At 35.2% G+C, this 15,655-nt stretch overlaps 1 protein-coding gene across 2 annotated transcripts in view; it reads left to right on the top strand.

Moving 5' to 3' along the window:
- Positions 1-15,655, top strand: part of siz (Brefeldin-resistant Arf-GEF family protein schizo) — a 373,423-nt gene that overhangs the window by 188,586 nt on the left and 169,182 nt on the right. For both annotated transcript variants that reach the window (XM_089100396.1, XM_089100403.1), the window contains one exon: positions 2,306-2,374. In XM_089100396.1, coding sequence (XP_088956522.1) covers positions 2,306-2,374 — 69 coding nt within the window. The remainder of the gene's footprint in view (positions 1-2,305; positions 2,375-15,655) is intronic.

Genomic DNA, 15,655 nt, shown 5'->3' with positions numbered 1-15,655 from the left:
GGACGCATCTGGATGGAGGGGGGTGGGGCTTTTAGCGACGCTTACAGTTTGATATACACATTAAGGGGGTTCAAATATTCCAATTTGACAATAAGAAATAGAATTAAGCATTTCTTGGGTTGCCACTTACGATTTAAAGGTAATTCTTATCATTCTTACAATGCATATCATAGAAAATGTCATTCAGAAATATGCAGATATAGTTATCTACATAAAAAATATTCATTTTGCTTTACTGGCTAGCATTTAGTCTTAGCCCTAATGAAGGGGTAATGTTCTTACTTACCCCTTTTAATGTTCTTACTTACTTAGCCATTGAATAAACGGTGAATTTTAGTGGGGAAAGGGGCAACTACCCTCTACTACTACTGTAAGTGCAATAATGGTAATTTATTTATAACCCGTTAAAATAGCAGGGGCATAATTTGCTATTGGGCAGGGGTGCAACTACCCCCCAGACCCCAGTTTGCCAGGGTGCTACCATTCCGAACAACCGTCACAAGCACTAAACGACATTTCGTCGACAAGGAAAATCCGTCAGAACCGCTAACCGTCAGAACGTCGACAGTCATAACATTGACACGGCAGTTCATCGACAGTTGAAATCGCTACCCGTCTGAACGTCGACAGTCATAACATCGACACCTCATAACATCTAAAAAAAATTTTAGATGTTCTGACGTGTCGATGTTGTGACTGTCGACGTTCTGACGCTTAGTGGTTCTGACGGATTTTCATTATGTGAGGAAATTTATAAGTTTGCATAATAGTAATAAGTATATAACAGTTTAGAAACACATTTCGGCAATATATTTGCACATCAGGGGGGTGGGGGTAAGGCATAGCATATATTAAATATGTAATATAACCTAACCTAGGTACCTTTGCTCCCCTAAACCCCAGAAAACTAAAGTTTTAAAATTTTAGATGATATGAAAAAATTTTAGATGTTATGACATGTCGATGTTATGACTGTTCACGTTCTGACGGTTAGTGGTTCTGACGGATTTTCGTTATGAAAATTTATTAAGATGTTTTGACCTGACGATGTTATGACTGTCGACGTTCTGACGGGTAGCGATTGTGACTGTCAATGAACTGACGCGTCGATGTTATGACTGCCGATGTTGTGACGGTCAGTGGTTCTGACGGATTTTTTGTCGACGTTATGACGGATTTTGTCAATGTCCTGACGTTAGTGCTCCTGACGGTTAGATGTTATGACGCCTTACCCAGTTTGCCCCCCTCCCCCAGCTGAAATTTAGTTTCTTCAAAAATCTTATCAAGACTAAAAATAAGCCTGCACAATTCAAGCATCCAGAGAAACAGGCCTGTTTTCTTAAGCATGTCTTTGCCTTTATGGTACTATACGGTCATTTTTCGGTTTTCAATGTCATTTTCACTTAATTTGGGAAAATTGGCTCCAACTTTAACCCCCTGGATTTTGGCGAAATTACGCCACTGTACGAAGAAGAAAGCAGAGCGATAAAAACAAAAGAAACAAACACACCAAACAAGGATAATAAAATAAAAATTACACCAAACGAGTAAGGGCACTATGGGTGGGCAGATAGTTGTAGGTACGTTAGGGTAGTTTGCTAGCAAGCTCCGTAAGTTTCAAACTGATGTCAAAGAATCCCTACTTAGTTACACTATTGCAAACTTGTCTAATTAACAACCAAAACAATCAAAACTTTAGTCTATCCATCCGCCTACTCTCTTCTCAATATTCTGAATTTACCAATGCACGTTATAAAATACAGACGGTTATAAAAATATACTTTGATGAGATCACCATCTAATAAACATACATCAAAGCAGAAATTGTCTTTTCAAGCAAAAACTATAAACATTATTCGTTATTAAAATTATTAATTACAAATATAATTAATATATAAAATTAATATATAATTAGAATATAAAAGTTATTACAAAAATTACAACTCATAACCAAGACAGCTTCTATTTTTCATTGTGAGATTCACTAAGACTATATATGTTCGTGAAAGCTTTCCAAGCTATTTATTTGGAGGGGGTAGGCCCGAAAAAGTGCCTTAATAATGAACTAGTCTAAAGCCTCATTAATCAGTTGCATTTTATAATTTCTGCATGTTTCTTTATCGTTTAGTAATTCAGAAGTAACAGTCGTAATTAAAGTTTTTGAATTGGTAGTGGTTCTTTTGTTAAATCATAAATTTTCAAATAGATCCTTTCTCAAAAACCCAAATTATGCTTTAGATGTTACGTACTTTTAATTTACCATTTTCGGAACATTTTTGTATTTTATTATTTGTTCCTTTTTAAGGTTACGTGCTGGTTGCGCACTTCCATGTTCTCCTAGAATGAACTCTGGGGTAAAAACTGAGACCGACTGGTGAGTTCAGTTTTTTCTTTCTAGAATAGGCTAGAGGTATTGCTCAAAGAAAATGTGAAACTCATAAGGGTTGAAACTTTGGCAATTTAACATGACAAAATAAGAATTAATTTCAGTATAGCATCAGGTGAATTCATTAAGTGACAGGAAGTTTCAAAGAAATGGGCATTGATACGATTGCAACAGGAATACAACGCAATAGGATTAAACCTGAAATTTATTTTCAAAATTTATTTTTATTACCAATAATTATCCTAAGTCGAAATCCAGTTTGCACTAAATAATTCTAGCTTAGGGAGACATTGACAGGTTAAGTATCCTAGTTGACTCTAAGCTGATATATGTATTGGGGATCAAGGGCATAGTGAGGGGGTGGGGTAGTGGGTTCCCCTCTACCTCCTCCAAAGTTTTTCTTCTTGCTCTCTACTGCTGTTGGGAAGCAGAGCTCATGTACTGGGAAAATATTAAAGTGTATTTTTTAAAAATGGAACGACGCGAGGGATGTTCTTCGAGATCGTGAAAAGGCGAAATACCACACTGATTCCACGCAAAAGACAGGTATGTTTATGGCCACAAACAGAAGAGGTTCCAGGCATTGACAAGTCCTTAGACAGAATACATGTGTTCAAGTCAAGATAAACAAGAAGGGAATAGTATCCAGGGTTGTCACCCCTAGTGATTTATCATTATTTCTACTGATTTTTTTACATTGCCTAAACAAAAAAAAACACTAATTAGCACATGAATCACTAGATTATTGAAGAAAATCACTAGAAATCACCAAAAATTCACTAAAATCTAGTGATTTTGTTTTTCATTGGGCGGCAACCCTGGTAATATCTACAACAAATTTACTTGTTAGAAAAAGGGTTCGTGTTTCTTGGACACAAAGACTTTGGAATCCTATCAATTAACGAAAATATTCAAAAGGAAGAAGGCAAATTCAGATCTTTATTAGGAATTAAATGCAACTCATTTCTGTTGGCAAATTCAAAATGAGATCATTTCATCACTCGACAACATTATTTTCAAAGAGCTTGTGGAGGAAGTGAAGGATTTTTGGTAGTTTTCTTTGGTAGCTTGGTAGTGCGGTAGTTTGGTAGTTTGTGGTAGTGTGGTAGTTTGGTAGTTATCGATAAAACGACATATGTGGGTGCTGTAGCCCAAATGACTTTGTGTGTTAGGTTTGTCGAAAATAGAAAAGTTCATGAAAACTTCCTGCAGTTTATGCGGGGCTCCCACGGCGTCAGTAAAAGTTAATAAAGCTATCTACAAAGTTAATAAACCGTTTTCCTCGCAAAACTTTGTTGACTTTATTGCAGCCGGAAAGAATTTAAACTTTATTTAACTTTTTGAAGAAAGTCCGCAAAGTTCAACCAATAGCAGAAGATGTCTGGAAAATGTCAAATGAACAACATACAATTTAGTGTCTACAAATATAATCGTGCATACTTGTTTAAATATTTTGCTTGGTAAAAGAAGCAAAACAATATTTCATTTATTATTAGGAGGAAAAAATGCTTAAAAAGATGGTTTTCTCAGCTCCATGTCTTACTATTTTAGTTACTTTCTATGAAAAATTGCTGTTGAGTCAAAAAGATGAAATGCTTGTGTGAGTGGGACAAACTTTATGGTTCGTACTTTCATGATAAACCTTATGAACTTTATTGACGCCGTGGGAACCCTGCATTATTCCTGATATAGCTCAAAAGTGACTGGCAGAAGTAACATACAAAACTAAGAATTGTCTTATTCTTCAACTACATTTCATGGTAGGTCAAGAACATGATGGTGCAGGGGCGATGGGCGGTTTTTTAAGGTAGTTCAAGCACTATACAGGGAAAGTATCCTAAGCCATGTATGTGCATTGCAGCTCGCACTGCATAAATCTTTGCCTTTTTGAAGGATGTTCTATTCAAAGTGTGCAAAATTATATGGGCATAATAGAAAATGTTTATAATTTTTTTTAAAAAGGCGAGCAATTCTTACTTCATAAATTGAAAGAAGAGTTTTGTCAACGGAAGAAAAAAAGGCTAAAGAGAACGTGCCCCATTCGTTGGATTGAATTCCACGACTCTGCGGAATCATTTGTAAACAGTAGCGGCTCTGGCTTCTCTTGCGCCCAGGGTAAAATCTTGATAGGTGCCCCCCCCCTGTCTTCCATGAAATTTTCAGGCCAAATTTTAACGAAATTTTCGTTTAGTTACAAAATTATTTTCAATTTATTAATTAATTAATAATGTATTATTTTTTATTAATAATTTTCTATAATTATTATTATTCAATTAATTATGTTTTGAATTTAGTTTTTATTTATTAAATTGTTAATAATCTATTAAATATTTGCATTTGTTAACTGCGCCCTCTACTTTATTTTAATAAAATACAATCTCAAAAATTACAAAATGATTATAACCGTTAGATCATATATTTGAAATTTTGAACCCTTAAAATGTCTGCGCCCAGGGCAAGTGCCCCCTTTGTCCCTCCCCTAAAACCACCTCTGGTTGTAGAGATGTTTCATCCAATACCGTCAACTTTAGATGAAATCAAACAGTTCGTGGTAACGAACTGTAAGTAAGGAGCGACCCGGCTCGATAGTAACCGAAAATCTAAAAACGGAATATTGATACCAATAGATACATCAAAAATTGAGATTTCTATGCTGATTTCAAATATATAAGTTTCATGAAGTTTGGTCTTACCCATCCAAACTTACGCACCTGAGAAAATTTGTCTTATTTTCCAAAAAGGGGGAAACAACCCCTAAAGGCCATAGAACTTTAATGAACATCACACCATCATGTTCAGCGTATCCAAGAACCCTATTGTAGAAGTTTCAAGCTCCTATCTGCAAAAATGTGGAATTTGTATTTTTTTTGCCAGAAGAAAGATCACGGATGCGTTTTAATTCGTTTTTTTTTCTTTTTTTTCTCAAGGGTGATCGTATCGATCCAGTAGTCCTAGAATATCGTGAGAGGAATCATTCGAACGGAAATTAAAAGCTCTAGTGCCCTTTTAAAGTGACCAAAAAAATTGGAGGGCAACTTGGCCCCCTCCCACGCTAATTTTTTTCCCGAAGTCGCCCAATCAAAATTTTGAGATAGCCATTTTTTTCAGAATAGTCAAAAATCTAATTAATATGTCTTTGAGGAAGACTTAATCCCCAAAGTTCCTGGGGGAGGGGCTGCAAGTTATAAACTTTGTCCATTGTTTACATATAGTTTTGGTTATTGAGAAGTATACAGGCGTTTTCAGGAGGAATTTTTTCTGGTGGGGGGATGGGTGTCAGAGTAGGGGTTACGGGGGATAATTTTTCCATGTACGATGTTTTCTTAGGGGAAGGGACATTCCTATGAATGGGGCGCCGGATTTCCCAGCATTATTTGAAAAACGATCAGAAATTAAATTAAAAAACAAGTTTTTTTCGACTGAAAGTAAGGAGCAACATTAAAACTTAAAACGAGCAGAATGATTACGCATATGAGAGGGTTTGTCCCCTAGTCAATACCTCGCTCTTTATGCTATTTGTTTTTGTACTTTCAAAATAGATATCTATTCTAATTAAACGGCCTTTGTGATTCAGGGGTTTGTTATTAGAACAAAATTCGAAATTCAGCGTAAAGAGCGAAGTATTGACTAGGGGGCAAACTCCCTAATATACGTAATAAAAACATACAAATATAGAAGTTCGTTACGTAAGTTAATTTATAAGTTACGTCAGAACAAAATTTCGAGGAAACCATTTAGCCAAAAAAAGGGAAATTAATATGCGAATTTCGTTTTAATCATTCATTTACGGTGAGCCAAAATCAGAGCTGCATTAATTCAAAAACGTTCAGAAATTAAATAAAAAAAATTGATTTTTTAAACTGAAAGTAAGGAGCGACATTAAAACTTAAAACGAACCGAAATTATTCCGTATATGAAAGGGGTTGTCCCCTCCTCAACGCCTCGCTCTTTATGCAAAAAGTTTGACTCTTTCTTACAACTTTATTTTTTTAAACAATAAAAAACTTTAGCGTAAAGAGCGAGGCGCTGAGGAGGGGACAACTCCTTTCGTATACGGAATAATTTCTGTTCGTTTAAGTTTTAATGTCGCTCCTTACTTTCAGTTAAAAAACTTGTTTTTTTTATTTAACCAAACTCTAGATTGACAAGCAGGCTGCCATTGAGGCTCAGCTCTTTCAAAGTGCGATTGAAAAATGTGACTTTCTAGCGAGCCTCTTTTCCCTGACTTTGCCATTTAGTTCATTCTTCCATAGAGTACAAGTGCACATTTAAGTTTGTATGTTTGTAATTGTTTCCCCTTGATTTTCGTTTTTTGCTTTCTATCTTCTTGTTTTTTTTATTCCTTTTAGACCGCTGTGTCTTTAGTTTTTCATTATTTTGGTTTGTCTTTATGCTGAGGACGCATTGTTAAGTTGGCAGGTGAAATGTTTACGTATATTTTTTCATGTGGATCCCACTAGCCACAGACCTATTTTCTTAATTCTTCGTATTGTAATTTTTTTTAAGTTTTTGAGCATACTTTTTTCTGCTTCCTGTTCTGAAAGTCAATATACAGTATATCTTCTACAATCTACGACAGTTTCTTATTCTACTCATGCAAATTTCAAAATGCTCCAATATTGGCAGGTTCCCTTTTCCAGCACGTTGTTCTAAGTATGTCTCTTAAACATAATCTGTATATATAAGCAGACTCGGTTGAGGGTAATTCTTTAATGATAGCACAAACATAATATCAGGCCCTAGAAAAGAGAATTCGTTTAGAATCACTAATGTCAGGCCATAAGTTTCGTTGTACCGATAAATAGAGTTGGCCTTTAAAATTGTTATTACTGGTGGACTCACTAACGGGATTCGAGGTCCAGGCGAAAATTCCCATTGCCTTCAATATTGAGCTCTTAACTGCCTATTGTTGTTTTTGCCTCAATGTGTGTGTATTGATGACTCTCTGTTGTATTTTACATTCTCAGTTTTACCTATACGCGTACGAGGTCCTTTACTTTTAATGCTCTCTGGATTACCTTAACCTACCTTAAGGAGAACCTACCTGGATTACCTGGATTAACCTACCTTAAGGAGAACCTACCTGGATTAACCTACCTTAAGGAGAAACCTACCTGGATTACCTGGATTAACTTACCTTAAGGAGATAAGGTGCCTTAAAACTTATTTTTCAAGCTTCATTCTCAGCTGACCCTCACAAAGACAAAGGGCCCTTTAACGAATTCTCCTAGGAGACTAGCCATGATCGAGAGCTGTCGATAATATTTGGTTTTACTGTGAAATTTGACGGAAAAGACAGTGAAACTTTACATCCTTTTTGTCAGCGAGCTTGTCAATCAAAGTGGGTGAAACCACAGGGAACTCCCAAAGTGGTCAAATTGCTTTAGTGATAATTCCTTCGAGAGAATTTTTGGCGTTTTTGTAGAAGGTATACTATAGCATTTTTAGGACTGCCCTTCCCTGAACTTTAAAAAAAAATCCGCTCCACTTAATCGAAAAAAAAATCACACTTTCTAATGTCTATATGATCTAGGTTTCATTAAAACCGAATACCTCTATTCCCACCACAAAACGCGAGTATTTAAATGGTTTTTCTGAGATTTCTAGAAAGTACGTGCCGGCTATAGTTTTCTTTCGTTTACTCAGATTTCTTATCTGAGCTATGCAGGCTATGGCAAGACCGCCCAGTGGCCCAACCAATTCTAAATAGCTTGGCCACACAAACTGAAAAATCTATAATGGACGATGTAAGGTGATCCTTTAAGGTGCCGTATCACCTAAAAGACTAGCTTTACTGTTATCTAAGAAATTTAAAATTAACAAGATTAATAATAAAATAATAGTAAAATTAATAATGGCAAAACAAGACTTGAAATCTCACGGAGTTACCGGCAATTACTTATTTTTCTTAGTTTGAAACCGAATTATCATTCCTCCTAACCAGCCTACAAATTTAGCAGGCTGTCAGTAGTAGATCTTAATTTAAAGCGTCTCTGTCAGTGTTGCCAACGCTTTGCACTAAACTGTACCAGTATTCCGAGTAAAATTGTACCACAAGAAATTAATTTGTATCATCTCAACCGCAGGTTAAAAATTTACCGTGACAGTTCAGTTCAATTCGTTTAATTACAAAATGATATAACACATAATATTAATCCAAGTTGTTGTCCAAAGACAGACATGAAAGCACCTGAGGCTAGGTGACCAAGGTCGTATTTAGAGGGGAGATTAGGGGGGTTTGAACCACCCCGAAATCTTTGTCCGACGCGTAAAAACGTAACAAAATGAATTTAAAACGCAAAAATGATGCGTTTTTTAAGTTTTTTTGTGATCCCTCCCCCCTCCCGCGTTAGAAATCCTTTTATAAAACACCCCCCGGAAAAATTCCTGGATACGGCCCTGTGGGCGACTATTCATATTGTAAACGCTTAACAAACAAAATTCTTAACAAACGAACACAACAAACAAATAAAGAAAGTAAAACAACCAAACTATGACTAATATCTAATTATAAAAATGCCAAAAAAAAATCAAAACAAAAAAAAAGATTAAAGAAAAGGGAAAAAATATCTATGAACCAAGACCGAAAAGAAAGTTTTTCCTTTTACTCCGCTCTTAACAAGAATAAAATGTTCGATAAACTAAAACCTGAGCAGATATCCGAGTCAGAAGGGGGCAAGTACAGCCAGAATTTACCGGAAAATTTTGATTTTACCAGAAAATGTCCAAATTTGCCGCATTGTACCAGGACCCCTAAATTGTACCAAAACCGGTAAAAGTGTACCGCGTTGGCAACTCTGGACTCTGTCCCATATAGCCAATTATTTGAATAGGATCTTGCATAGATATTGCTTGTGCTAGATTTGTAAATGTAAATTTAAAAAAAAACTTACTGGGCATGTAAGCGGAAGTAAACTGTTTACTTGTTTCGTCATTATGAAAGCAAAATCAAGGTTTTTTGGGTGGAAAAATCAATATAGTCTAATCAGCACGGTGGTCAAATTAAATGCGATGATTGCTGTTTTTCAAACAATTATAGTTTACAATTTTCTCCAATTTTAGAAAACCATTGTTTTTCCATGGCGACAAACACTGGTCGCTTTGCGGGAGCAATATCCACTTTAAGAATATTTATATACTAGCTGGAGAGGCTGGAGAGCCTCTCCAGCCTCTTGTCGCAAGACAGGCCTAAAAAAGGAAAGACACCCATATACTAGGCTCAAGAAGGTCACCTGTTCTATCCGAATCCCAGAATTTCTCGAATTCCTGGGCACTTCTTATCCAAATTATGAAATATGTTTTTCTTTTATTATTGCTCCCAGCCCCCACAAAAATGTCCTGCATGCGTGCCTACGTAGGCTATACTCTTTTGTGAGAGTTGGGGGAAATATCTCCCTCTTTCCTCAGCATAAAAGTTGAAGTTCTTTTACCCCCAAGAAAATTCTTGAAAACCTTAAAAATTATTGAAAACCTTAGACAAATCTCCCTCCCCCGTTGTCAGACAAAACAAGATGAATTTGCCATATATTATATATATATATATATATATATATATATATATATATATATATATATATATATATATATATATATATATATATATATATATATATATATATATATATATATATATATATATATATATATATATATATATATATAGTACCGGGTCCTGGCACTTAGCATGCGGCAGGCTTCTATATATGGACTCTCACTGCTAATTAAACGGCCTTTTTTATTCAAGAGTCATTCTTAAAAAATTGGGACAAATTCGAGCTTTAGCTGAAAGAGCGAGGTATAGCTCGAGGAGCTTTAGCTTAAAGAACGAGGGGGATACCCCCTCATATATGTAATAATTTCGGTTTGTTTTAAATTTTGATGTTGCGCTTTACTCTTAGTTGCAAAAACTTGTTTTTTTTATTTAATTTTTTAATAAGAGTTTGGAAACTAGAATAGAAGAACGTAAGGATAAAGAAAGAAAATGAACAACAACACAATAAAGATATAAGGAAGGTCAGCTTGACAGATAAATATACCAGTAATTCAATATAAATGGAGATGAGGTTTATATCACGGAATGAAAATTACGTACAAAAACAAAAATGCAATCACGCACAATAGATCCTAAAGTACCAAGAACATCAAAATTTAAACATTTGCTACCTCCTGGGCCCTTTTTAGGTCTATTCATCCGTCTTTTTTTTTGTTGTTTCGAAACTATGGAGTTATTAGGGCAGATTTTAGGTTAGTGGCACCGCACATAGTTGTTGCATTATAGTAGTGTTCTGACCAGGTACTGACAGTTGGTCTTAGCTATAAATAAGCTTTGCGCGGTAATTTTCATGACTGTTGGATTTTTTCTTGTTCCATTTTACCGCTAGCCAGACTTGCTGTACCGGTATTACTGCAATTTAAGCTTATGGTTTAAGCATTAATTTGGGTTTAAACGTTCAATAGTTTTATATATATAAACTATGTAACATTCTGTATGCAAATATTTATATTTATATGCAAAGATGTATCCAGGAGGGTACCGATTTTGGAGCCCCTTTCTCCGAAATTTTTTACCAACTCGTTAAAACAACAGCATATAAAAAAAATTTGAAGTGTTTTTGGAGTTCTTCTTGTAACCCCCCTCCCCCAGTCCTCGATAAAAATTCCTCTCCTGGACAAAAGTCCTGGATACGTGCTTGTTTATGGGTATGTTATTGTTCAAATTTGTTTCCTTTTTATGTATTATGTTGTTTTTTTTTACTCCGTCTTGTCATGTTATGAGAATTCTGGTTGGTCAATAAATCAATAAATAGTCAAACAGTTCGTGGTAACGAACTGTAAGTAAGGAGCGACCAGGTTCAATAGTAACCAAAACTCTAAGAAACGGAATTTTGGTACCAATGGATACATCAAAAGAATCGAATTTTTATGATGATTTTCAATACATAAAAGTTGCATCAAGTTTAGCCCTACCATAAAAAGTTACGAGCCTGAGAAAAGTTGCCTTACTTTTGAAAAAAAGGAGAAACACCCCTAAAAAGTCATAGAATTTTAATGAAAATCACACCATCAGATTCAACGTATGAGAGAACCCTACTGTAGAGGTCTCAAGCTCCTATCTGCACAAATGTGGAATTTTGTATTTTTGCCAGTAGAAAGATCGCGGATGCGTGTTTATTTGTTGCTTTTTCCCAGGTATGATTGTATTGACCCAGTGGTCCTAGATTTTTGCGAGAGGGCTCATTCAAATGGAAATTAAAAGCTATAGTGCAATTTATAAGTGACCAATAAAATTGGAGGGCAACTAGACCCCCTCCCTTGCTCATTTTTTTACAAAGTCAAAGGATCAAAATTTTGAGATAGCCATTTTGTTCCACATAGTCGAAATATCTAATAACTATGTCTGTGAGAACAACCTAATACCCCACAGTCTCCGGGGGAAAGGCTGCAAGTTATGAACTTTGCCCATTGTTTACATATAGTAGTGGTTATTTGTAAGTATACCGACGTTTTCTGGGGGATTTTTTCTGGGGGGGGGATTCAGGGGGATTGGTTTACGTGGGAGGATCTTTCCATGCACAAGCAATAATTTGCTTGTGTTATTTTTCCGGCCAATCTTAGCATTTAATATTACCTAAAGCAACTTCATAACTATGTTTTTTGTGTCATAATAAAATTCATTAAAGAAAATTAATGACCATTAATATTGTATGTCTTCGGCTTGTATTTGTTATTAAATAAAAGATAAACAAGTTTATCTAACTGAAAGTAAGGAATAACATTAAAACTTAAAGCGAATATAAAATATTACGTATATCTTTCAAAGTTCTTGTCTTTCATTCATTTCAGTCATTTGAGAATTGCTCAACTTGGGATTTTCCTTTTCGTAAAAATAGTTTCGACCTCTTCGGCCGTTTTGTTACTATGCCTTACAAAATTAGTTCCGCAAATATCACTAATTTGTTACGTGGGAGAATCTTTGCATGGAGAAATTTCTCGTGGGGGAAGGGAATTTTCCATGGAGGGGGAGCTGGATTACCCGACATTATTTAAAAACGATAAGCAATTAAATAAAAAATAAGTTTTTTCAACTGAAAGTAAGAAGCAACATTAAAACTTAAAACGAACAGAAAATATTACGCATCTAAGATGGGTTTCCTCTCCTCAATAGCTCGCTCTTACGCTAAATTTTCTTTTCTAACTTTTAAAAGAGGCTATTATTCTAATTAAACAGCCATTGTGATTCACGAGTCATTCTTAAATAACTGGAACAAAAATCAAACTTAGATTATTATAAGGTTATTATTAGTTAACAAAAGTAAAATCAATTTTCGAATTTTGTTTTAATTATTCATGTACGGTGAGCCAAATTCGAAACCTGCATTAATTTAAAAACGTTCAGAAATTAAATAAGAAAAACATCTTTTTACTGAAAGTAAGGAGTGGCATTAAAACTTAAAACGAACAGAAATTATTCCGTGTATGAAAGGGGCTGTCCCCTCTTCAACGCCCCGCTCTTTATGCTAAAGTTTTTTTTTATTGTTTTATAAGGTAGAGTTGTGAGAAAGAGTCAAACTTTAGCGTGATAACCAGGGGCACCAGGTGGAGGGGGAAGAAAAGGGACAATTGCAGATAGACTTTTTGCCCTCCCTCCCCCATTGATTTCGGAGACACCTATTTTGGTGTTTTATTGGAAAAATAGAAATATACCCCCCCCCACCCTGATAGACTTTAAAAATACTTTTTTTGTTTCTTCATCAAGAAAAATCCTTGCCATCTCCCTACAGTTTTGTGAATTGACACTGCTGTATAACAATAATAAAAAAATGGCAACGTTTTTTATCCTCAGTTGTCTACTCATCTAGGGGGATTAGTAAGATTAGTGATCTTGAGCCTCAATCAAATTACTTTGAGGACTAGTTCAGGTCAATCCTCATAGCTGCAAAGATTGGGATTAGGGTATCCAAATAAGTCAGATCAGTTATCTTCTGGCTTGAGGAAGACCAGGGGCGAATCTCCAGCTTTTTTATTGGGAGGGGGGCAAGAGGGGTCCGTATCCGGATAGTCAAAGGGCATGAGATGTATAATAATTTTTCTCTACATTATTGGGGGGCAACCGCCCCCACCTTGCCACCCCCAAACGACGCCCCTGAGGAACACACCCTAAACCTTTGCATCTCAAACCGTTTACGGCTCCAATAAATGTGTTGTAATAATAATTGCGCCTTTCACCAAAAACCGTACGCAAGGTTGAACACACCAACAAAAATATTGCTGACAGAATTCCGTTGGACGTCAAAAACTTGTCCAGCAGATCGAAAATGCTGTTTGACCCGCATTTGGATCTTGTGTTTGATATGTGTGAATCGCTGATCTTTGAGTAGCTGATTTACATACTAATTTGTGCTGATGTGTTTAGAATATGTTTATTTTGTTTTCTTGAGCTACAGTTCGGTGTATTGACAAAGGAAGTGTCTTATGCAGGAGGTGAGCCATCACGAAAACTAAAATTACTCTGCAGAATTTGCGAGTGCTCATTACTTTAGCTAAAAATTAATTGTTGCTCAAAGAGAATATGGTTTGTTTGAAATGGTTAAATTGAAACTTACATAAGCCTGTCTTCAAAATTCCATTTTTCAATGGTAATTCAGATTTTACCATTTAAATTACCATTACCATGTGGTAATTCAATTTTTAATGAAAAGGTCCTCCATATGCAGCTTTTATTAGTGGTGAGTGCTAAAATTAAAAAATAAAATGTGATCATAAATCTGAAAAAAAATAAGCTTACAGCATATTACAGCAAATAACTTAAGAAGGCGTGGCTTTTCTTTGAAAATGTAGTCGTCTTTTTCGAATCAACGAAATTGTGAAGGTTGGAATTTTCCGACAAAAAGTGTCGAATTTAATTAATTTTGCTTATTTATTTTCACGGTTCAACGTGACAACACTGACGAAATGTGGTTCTGCCTTAAAAATATTGTTCTGTCCAAGATATGGGGCAAATTCTTTTATTTCGTTTTTATATCCATTTTATTTTAATAATGTCAATTGAAATCAGAATTCAAAGGCAATCACCAAAGAAATCTGAAAAACCTTCAAATACTGCATGAAGTCTATTACTAGGAAAAATTTTCAAGAAACATAAGAAAGGAACTAAATAACTCACGTTTAGTTACATACAAAAGGGGGTAATCTTGTTGTACGGTTCTGCTTCTAAACTAGCTATACCAACAACAAAATTCCCACCTCATTTCCATCAGAGAAATTACTTGATTGATTTTTATAGTCTTTTTCAGTTTAGTTGGATCTCCCCCCCCCCCCCCGAAATGCCTGAAAATTTTTTATTTTTTTTTTTTTTTGGTATTTGGAACCAACTGTTGATGAGAGATAACAAGACAGAAGACAAACTCACAAAATCCACAAAACTAGTTTTTAGGCTAGAGCTATATTCAGCCATTAAGGGGTGGGGGCTGGTGTTCAATTGAACCGAAGATTACTCTATTAAATCTATGTAAATAATGTCCAAGCATCTGCTGCACTAGAGGAAAGTATACTACCTTGCCGCAGGGATGTCAATTGGGGTGATGCAGGGGAGCATTTGCCCCCGCCTTATATTTTCTGTCCGGCTAGATTTTGAGAAATATCATTTTGAGATATTTTCATTGAATAGATTATTTTTTAGGTATTTACGTTGAAAGAATTGTAAAAATAACAAAATTGGCCCCGCCCTAGATTTTGAAGATTAAAGTTTGTCCCCCTATCGCAAATTTTTGTGAATTTACACCATTGCCTTGCCCTCCTGGCTACGTCACTGTTTACAATTAAGGTTTTTGGTTCCCTTTTAAGGATTTTGGTTAAGGTATATTTCTCCCTTTGATAAAATTATACATAACATTTTAGAGAAAAACTCGATTTTTTTTATTCTTGCAAACCAAATAATATACAGCAAATGGTACTAACAAAGAGAAATAGTACTATTTCAGGCTTCCATGGTCTTGTTTTTGTGACGTATTATCGCAAGTCAATCACTTTTTTCTTATTTCTGGAGAGACAAATAACTCCGCCTTTTTAAAACCTGGTTAACTAATGCTTCGGCTTAGCTAATGTTGAGTGACAAATCTAGATAGATCATTGATCTAGAAAATCTAGAACCATCATTGTCGAGGTATTTCAACCTCTTTTTAAGTTCCACAAAATATATTTCTTCTGTAAACATTTACTAAGATAAACCTATATATTAGTTCTCATCCCTGAATTAACTTTGAATGAACA

Source organism: Artemia sp. Qi Xiang Cuo, chromosome 14, assembly GCF_049724085.1.
Source record: "Artemia sp. Qi Xiang Cuo chromosome 14, ASM4972408v1, whole genome shotgun sequence".
NCBI classification, from domain to species: Eukaryota; Metazoa; Arthropoda; class Branchiopoda; order Anostraca; family Artemiidae; genus Artemia; species Artemia sp. Qi Xiang Cuo.
This window is presented reverse-complemented; position numbering and strand designations above follow the sequence as displayed.